At 61.9% G+C, this 8656-nt stretch overlaps 1 protein-coding gene across 1 annotated transcript; it reads right to left on the minus strand.

Annotated features, from left to right (window-relative positions):
• Nucleotides 1–436: 436 nt before the first annotated feature.
• SAMD10 (sterile alpha motif domain containing 10) lies at nt 437–8261 on the minus strand. The gene is made up of 6 exons (XM_059827347.1): nt 8192–8261; nt 6181–6186; nt 5704–5888; nt 2190–2358; nt 924–1064; nt 437–501 (listed from the first exon to the last, which is right to left on the minus strand). The coding sequence occupies exons 1-6, from the start codon at nt 8259–8261 to the stop codon at nt 437–439; spliced, it is 636 nt and encodes a 211-aa protein (XP_059683330.1).
• Between the last annotated feature and the right edge of the window lie 395 nt (nt 8262–8656).

The raw sequence follows: 8656 nt of genomic DNA on the forward strand, positions 1-8656 counted from the left end.
AATGTTACCTCCTAGGACGCTGGAAGACAGCCCAGTCTGAAGAGAAAACTAAAGCTCCCTAAATAAGCTCCAAGGTACGGACACGAGCCGCCGGGTGCTGGGATGTTGCCCACGTGTATAAGGCTTCACCGTCCTGTGCATGGCTCTGAGCTGTCTGGGGAATAACCGCGCTCGATTTGTCCGCAATGCTGAGCCCTGCCTGTCGCCGCCTCCTTTTTTCCATCTCTTTCCCTGTGAACCATCAGGCTCAGGTGGGCAAAAGTTTGTCTGTCCCAGCGGCTGTTTTGCTAATTTTCCTCCAGCCAAGAGCCACGTCTGCTGGAGGAAACCTCCCATCTCTGCACAGAAATGTATTCATAAAAAAGAAAGAGAAAGAAGAAGGAGAGAAGCCCCGGAGTGGCTGGGAAGCTGTCTCTTCGTCTTCCAAGCGTGCGGTTCAGGTCTCATATCGGCGGTGCACAGCCCATCCCAGAGGTGCTCGATTCACAGTGTTGGTGCAATCTGCCAAACAGACGGATCAGCTAGGAGACATTTCCAAAAGAAGCTGGAACAAGGCGGGAGAGGAAGGAATAAACAGCCTGCAGGGTGGCACGTTCCAGCTCACCCACTGCCAGCCCCGGAGAATCCCCTCCCTTCCATGCAAAATGACACTAATGGATTTAGCGCTGTACACCACAGCCCGGCCCCGCGCACCGCAACCTCTGCACCACAGCCCCTCCCCGTGCGCCCCAACCTGTGCTCCACACCCCGTCCCCGCCACGGCGTGGGCTGCATTTGCACCAGCGACATGCAGATGGGTGCCTCTGGCTTTGGCAGCCACCCAGCCGCCGCTCCCCTTGTCCGGACGGCTGCAGGAGGGGCACAACCTCCCCAGGGTTGGGCTACACGGCCCCTCTCCCCGCTCGGCCTCCCGCCAGCCCTACCTTGGCTGAGCAGCTGCAGGTTTCGGACCTCCTCGCGCACCTGGAGCTGCAGGACCTGCTGCAGGACCTCCTGCCGCTGCGCCTCGTGAGCGATGCCCATGCGCTGCAGCTTCTCCCCGTTCAGCCGCAGCAGCGCCCGACCTGCCAACACGGCGTCGCTCAGCGACGTGGCGGGGACACCGTGCAAGTGCAACTCGGCGGGAACCCGTGTTCACGTGGGAACAAGGAGGGGGAAAGGGAAGAAATCCTAAAATGCTCTTTCACCACCTGGACCCACAGGGACGGAGAAGCCTCGCAGGTGGCCCCACTTTTGGAGAGCGCCGGGTGGCAGCTCGAGGTCCCCAGCCTCGGGACAGGTACTGGCTTCAGCAATCACGTAACCCATCCCCGCAGGCAGAAGCTTTCCATTTCTCCGCTCCACCTCCCGCATCAGGAGCTGTTTTTCCGAGCGCACGGTCCCCGCGCGGGCTGGCCGTCCTGGGGGAACGGGGGTACCCATCAAAATGCATTAGTGTTGCCGCCACCGTCCCCAGCGAGCCACTCTCCTCCAGTCCAGGGGCTATTAGACAAGGGATTTACAACCAGCTTTTGTCCTTGTTTCCCAGCGTACATTTGCTAATGCTGCCTTTGTTTCCCATGCAAGGGCTGGCTGAGCTATTGCATTAGGGCTTTGCATCCCTCCCGGGCAGCTCCAGCGCTCCCTTCCCCGCTGCTTTCTCCTGGCCCTGGCAGAGCTCTGCCCGGCCATGCACACGTCACGGTCAGACCAGGACGATACTTGTACGTAGGGGTCAAAGCCAGAGTCCCCAGGGGGCAAAGGGGAGGGAGCTTTCTCCAAGGACTTGGCTAGAAGTTGGATTCAGATCCGGACAAAGACATTTGCAACTTGGACTCCAGCTGGTCAGAGACCTTTCCTCTTCTGCAAACATTTTCAGTACTTAAAATATTCTTACTATATTAACCTAGGTGAGGAGAAGACTATTCCCCACCTTATAAACCACAATCTCCCCTATGCTCATTTTAAACAACCTCCAGCCTGTCCTGGAGCTCACCCCGGTGGCAGATGCCTCCTGCCCAGCCCGGGTGGGTGTCCCCGTGCCCGGTGCCGTGGGGCAGCTCTCACCCCACCTGCATCTCCACGGGGAGAGGGGACAGAAACAGGGGGTAGAGCTGTCTTCCGAATCACGAACCTCCCAACAGCTATTCCTCAGGAGCACATGCTAATGGCAATTAGTACTGGCAATTAAGTGGGGGTGTCTACAGTACCTGTGATGGCGTGGTGGGAGAATGCCTCCACGTAGATGAGATAGTTATGCGGGCAGTGCTTCTTCAGCCATTTGCACACATCCTGCTGGGTCCAGAGCACCACCGGCTTGGCCAGGCTGCCCAGCGTGGGGCTGGTGTGGTAGATGCCATAGTGGTCGCAGGCACGGCCCTGTGGGGAGTGGGAGGGGCGGGGGTTAGGGGGATTCGGCCCCATCAGGAGGAAAAAACCTCAGCCGAGAGGTCAGCCCACGGGGACGGGGGAGACGCTGGCCGGCGGCACGGGACTGCGGTGACACCAGCAGACTTTGGCTTTGCACCCTATGGAGTCCCTGGGCTGGCCTCGAAACAGCAGCATCAGAGGAACCGGTGAGGGAGGCAGGGGGAGCAGGGACGGGAGCATGAGGTGGGGGTCCTGCCGTACACAGACCCCACACCTGGGAGCTCTCCAACCCTCCTGCTGCAGGCAAGAGCCCCAGACCCCCTCCCTTACGCATCTCCCAGCCCAGCCCAGCATTGCACGGGCTTGGGAGACGTCCTGGGGGTCCCCAGGGTTCCCCCTCCTTGGGTAGAGAAAGATGCTTGCTGGTAGCTCTCAGTGGGGATGGAGCCAGCGAGGTCCTGGGGCTCAGCAGGTACCGGTGCAAAGCCATCCCCACCAAAAAGTCTGTACTGGTGCAAAGCCATCCCCACCAGAAGTCTGTACCGGTGCAAAGCCATCCCCACCAAAAAGTCTGTACCGGTGCAAAGCCATCCCCACCAGAAGTCTGCACTGGTGCAAAGCCATCCTCACCAAAAAGTCTGTACTGGTGCAAAGCCATCCCCACCAGAACTCCCCAGGGAAGGAGCCAGCAGCCAGCTGGTGCCCTGGAGCAGGAGGGACTCTCCCTTTCTCTCCTGCTCAGCCTCCTTCAACCCTGAGCTGACCAGCCACGATGCGATGCTGCAGCCTCACAGGCATCTAAAGCCACCTCTGAACCCCACAGCTCTTTCTCGGGGTGCTGCCGTGCCTGGAGACACCTGGGATAAGCCGGGGTCGCAGTCCTCAGCACCCCTCAGCAGCCCGGCCACCCTCCACCTCCCAGAGACCGCTGCCACGCGCCCTCGCCCCTTGCCCTGCTCCCTCCGGCACCAGCCGCCCGCCCGGCCTCGGTGCCCGGCAGGCACCTGCCTGGTGGCAGGATGGGACCGGGACCTGCAGAGCGGAGGGGATGGAAGGGGGAAGTGGTGCCCACGGGGAGACGGGGCTTGTCCGCCGGCATCCCTCCCTCCCTCCAGCTGCCTGCTGGAGCGGCCGGTCTCACCCCAAGCATCCCGCTAGCTGGGACACGGCAGGGGCATGGCAAAAGCAGGAGCTGATGCGGGAACATGCTGGCATGGGAAAGGTCGGCAGCGCTTGGACCAATGTCAACCTCCATGTGTGAACGTTGGCTAATTAAGCATGCCTAATAGAGGAGTGGAGATAATTAGCGTAACAGGGACTCCAGACATCCCGCGGTTACTGATACTAATGACACGTCCCTGAGAGATGTCAAAGAGGAGGCAGCGGCGGGCAGCGGGGTCCGGGACATCTCCCCTGGCCCCGTGCCGGGCATTGCTCACCCTGCGGAGCCCGGCCAGCCTGGCAGGAGCTGCTGCCTGCGCCCAGGGGAGCATTTGGGCTTGGAAAGGGACCTTGCCTCAAGCCATGCTCGCCGGTGGCAGCTGGGAGCACTCCAGCGAGAGGGAAGAAGGCAAAGTTGGGAGGTTGTAAATTAATAACCAAGGAGTCCGTCTCCAAAGCAGACGGAAGAATGTGGTAGACAATGCGCACGAGGGCTTCCCAATCAAACCCTCACCTTGGGGGAACCCCCAGCAGCTGCCTGCCCCCCCCCTGCCCCGAGACATCCCCAGAGCAGCCCCAGCCTGTGCCGGCCGCTCGGCTCCTTCACACTCGGCTGAGCGTGCCGGAGAGCGTGCCACGGGGAGGAGGAGGAGATTTGCTCTGGATTCACTAACGAGCAATGATGAGAAGCGGAGGGGCTGGGAGAAATAACAGCCAGCTTCCCGCGAGCTTCCCGCAGCTATTATCCAACTAACCCTCCCAGGCACGGGGGAAGAGGTGACAAACAACCTGCCATTTCCCTGGGCACGCTCACGTCTGCAAGCGCTGCTCCCAGCAGACACAGCCCCGCGCTGGGGACCCAGCTCAGCATCCCTAAACCCTGTGCTGCCGGCTTGGGGTGCATCGTCCCCCCACGGCAGGCAACCCCCCCCGGCGAGTCCCCGAGCGAGCCCCTGCGCTCCCCGAGTGGGAAGGGGAGGTGTAATGAATCACGGGCTCTTTTTCCAGCCAGTTGAGCTGCGCTGTCTCTCTGATAAACTCTTAGCCGTGAAGATCGAGCGCCGGTGTTGAGGAGAGCAAGCGAGACGGCTCGGAGGCTGCTCCCGCGGGGAGGCAGGAGGTGGCTGGGGGGGAGCTGGGTGGTGGGAGCCGTCCCCTGGGAGCTGCAAGGAGCAACTCACGTCACCTCCCTTCTCTCCAGCGTTTTTCCGTGCTTACGGAAAAATTAAAGCCTTTCTGTCCCCCAAATCCCTCTGGGAGGCACGTAGAGGCAGACAAGGGAGAGCCATGATGAAGGCAGCTGGCACCTGGAGAGTGGCTGGTGTGTCCCCGGGCAGGCAGCGCTGTCCCCATGCTTTTTGCAGAGGTGCAAGAGGGAAGGGGCCACGGGGGTGCCTGGAGGGGCGATGGGGACGAGAGGCACAGCGCTGCCAGGACAGAGGGACCCGAGGGGCTGCCGCTCCTGTGAGCATCACGGCGTGACGGTGGGACTGTACCCGTCCCTGCGGGGACCCTGCTCCCCTCCGACGCCGAACCAGCCAGGCCCTCAAGATGCAAAAGCATCTTCATGTTGGAGGCTGGAAGCCGGGCAGTTCGGTTTCCCCTGTTTTCTTTCCAGCAGTCACCGGCTGGATGTGCTGCCTCTGATCGCGGCTCCCAGGGCATTACGAAGGGGTTAGGAAGCACCAGGAGCCGCTCACTGGGAAGAAGCTCCTTCCCACGGCTGTGCCAAGGCAGGGCAGCGGGCAAATGGCTAGAAACCTTCGGCTCACAGCCTCATTAATGCCATAAAGTTCAGAATTTTAGGAGGTAAATGGTCCAAACCTGGCTAAGACATTCACAAGTGCTCAGGGATTTTAAGGCATTATAAGAAATTTGGCTCTGGCACATTTACCGCAAAATTGTCTTAAGTCCCGGCTCCAGGTGTGGAGGGGAGGTGACGCACAGAGCTCACCCCAGCACAGACCCCAGACTGATGATAGCAATTAAATTATTATATTTCTATAGATCACTATAATTAAATGCCCAATAATCACAAGGGCTTTCAGCCAAATGGGATCTGAAAGCCTGATCCTGCAGAGAAAGACGAGATGCTCCTGCAGGGAATCGATGGGACGGGGGACACGAGGAGCCGCGTTCCCCTGGGCAGCCCCGGCGCAGGGGCCGGGGGGTGCGGAGGAGCCCGGCGGGTACCTGCAAGCCCTCGGTGCCCGGCTGCCGCAGGAGCTTGACGGTCCGGCCGCCGTCGGCCCGCTGGCTCCGGCCGTCGTGCCAGGTGAGGCTGCTGCCCGGGTTCCTCTGCAGGCGGTAGCTGAGGTTCTCGGCCGAGACCGTGTGCTCCAGGAGGCTGCGGCAGAAGCTGAAGTGAGCGGCGGTGGCTGCGGAGGGAATGGGGGTGAGAGACGGCCACGGTGCCCCTCCGCCCCATGCTTGGGCACCCAGAAACGCCTCTTCTACCCCACGGGACCTGCCGAGCTCGGCTGTACCCCCCACCGCCAAAATAACCCCCCCTTCCGCCTTCCCTTCCCATTGCCAGGGAGAAAATCCGTCAGCCCACGAACCCGCCGGCTGGTGCTGGGAGCCGGCAGGCGCCGACGAGATGTTTGCCCACACAAACCCCTCGCAAGCGATGCTTGTTTTGACACCCGCCTGCCGAGCAGACGTGGGGACCCGCAGCTGATCTTCACTGCGTGGTTGCCACCTTCTGCTCGTCACCGCCGCTCTGCCGGGCGAGACGCCGGGAGGGGGAAAAGGGGAAGAGCCACTTTCCATGGACCAGGCTGACATTAAACTGCCACCACCGAGGGATGGGGAGCAGATAAACCCCACTCTGGGCAGCCCAGTGGAGAAGGGGATGCAGGTTGGTCCTCCTCAACACAAACCAGGGATGCTCAGGGGTGGCTGCTGCTCTGCAGGTGCGCAAACCTGCGGACCCAAGCGATGGCCGAACACCCGCCAGCCCATCAATGACGACCCACGGAGAGCCATTTACCCACAACGAGTAGTTTTTGTCCCTCACGCCTTGGGTTTTAATAAGCTGGGGGTATTCGGGCTGCAATGAGGATACAAAGCTTTCCTTTGGGGGGGCTGAAGGGACCCAGCTGCTGTGGGAGGAGGACGCATGGGTATTAGGGGCTCACACGCTCATCCGCTCCGGATAAAAGCCAGCTGGCTTGACATAAGCAGTGCTGATCCGCAGAAGCAAAGACCATGGCATCCCCCAGCTCACCTGCTCCCACCACAGCAAGCTGGGCAAGTCACAAACCACCACCGAAAGCAGAGCAGCACCCGAAGGAGATCTACCTCCGGGGGTAACCCCCCCTGGGAGAGCAGAAGGGCTGAGCAAACCCCCTGCAGCTCATTTTCATAATCAGGGGGTTTTAAGAGGGAAGAGGTTGCAAAGAGACCTCTCAAGCACACCTTGATGCAAAATCAGCCAAAAGAAGTCAAAATGTTAACGTGTCCGTGCGTCCCAGGTTATCCAGACCACATCACACTGCCTTGCTCCTTAAACACACCCAGCGACAGGCAGTGCTATGGGGAAACTGAGGCAGGGGACCTGACTGATGGCTGGGGAAATGATTTTATGGAAAAGAAGCTGAAGGGAGATTCACGGAGAGGCTCAGTGTCGAGCAGAGGCAGAGCTGGCAGGGGTGGTCTCTGCACCTCTCTCACTGATGGGGATGTCTCCGATGGCTTCCTACAGCCTCAGACACCCCGGACCTGGCGGGCGAGGACCATAGCAGGTTGTGCTCCCTCCAGCCAATGATGCCCGAGATGTCCCTGGCTGTCCTGCCCCCGGCACCCCGAGCACCCAGACCTGCCGCGGCCGTGCTGGGCTACCCCCGAGCTGAAAACTGCCTGTCCCGCTGGGCGTTGGGGGCAGATATGGACCTGGCAGGTCTGGAGGGGCTGGTGCTGGAGCTATGCGATTTGGCTGTGCCGGGGCTTCCCCAGGACTCGCTGCAGAAGGCTCGGTGAGGGAGCAGTGGGGAATGGGGCTCTGGCCACCAGTGGGACCTATATCCATAGGGGGCTGTAGAGCATCTGCCGCCAGCAGCAGGACGTGAGCATCTACGCTCCCCCAGCAAACACGGCTGGAGGCAAGAGAGCCAGAGCGAGAGCAGATGGGAGAGGGGGGAAAGACGAAGGGGAAAACAAGCCGAGAAGAAAGGCAGGGCTGGGAATGCCAGCGGCACCACTCCCGTCGGGGGCAGGCAGCTGCTGCCCTGGAGCTCAGAGCCCCCGGCAGCTCCAACGGCAGCTCCTCCGCAGCCTCCCGCTCCCCCAGCCCAGCCCTTGGTCCCAACTTTCCCACCGCCCGGCAGCACTCGACATGGGTGAAGGTAGGGGTGCTGAGACAGGGCACGCGGGAGCGTTTCGGAGCGAGGGAAAGATGGGGGCAGAGGAGCCCTACGGCAGGGCTGGCTCCACGCAGGGACACGGGGGTGGCCCCCGACACGGGCTCTCCTCTCCTTCCCGTGCCCTACACAGGAGCAGCCACCGCAACGCCACGAGCACCCAGCCACCCTCCATCCCCTCTGCTCCATTTCTGCGGAGCCGGAGGGCTGTGCCCACCAGCTAGGGATGCACACGCAGCATCTGCCCCCCACCCCACCAGCCCCACAGCCCCCCAGTCCTACCCCGCAGCCTCCCAGCTGTGCCCTGCAGCCCCCCTCACCTGGCTCGGGTGGTCCCTGCGAGCTGCGGATGGTGGAGACGCAGCAGAGGGACGGCCGGCCCTGCTGCATCTCGGCGGGAGGAGGGATGCGCGTGAGCGCTCAGCAGCACCGGCTGTCACGAGCACGGCTCCATCCCTGCCTCCCCTCATACCTCGTCCACACCTGACTGACTCCCCCGATCGCCTCCCTCCCGCTGCCAATGAATGGTGGCTGTACGCTCGCCCCGGCTCCGGCACTGGGCAGCCCCCAGCTGGCCTCGCACGGCGAGAGGGGGGCGAATTACACCCCCTCCCCGCCACCCCGTGGGCGTTTGATCCGGAGAAATGCTCGGCGTTTTCCCCGCGTGCTCCCGCCTAATCCCGCGGCAGGGCCAGCTGGCACCGGGATGGACGGGAAGCCTGGGGGGCTGCTGCGGGGGATGTTGGACCCACCGGGCATCAAAGCACCCCGGGGCTGAGTGGAGC

The sequence above is a fragment of the Gavia stellata genome, chromosome 20, assembly GCF_030936135.1.
Source record: "Gavia stellata isolate bGavSte3 chromosome 20, bGavSte3.hap2, whole genome shotgun sequence".
Lineage (NCBI taxonomy): Eukaryota > Metazoa > Chordata > Aves > Gaviiformes > Gaviidae > Gavia > Gavia stellata.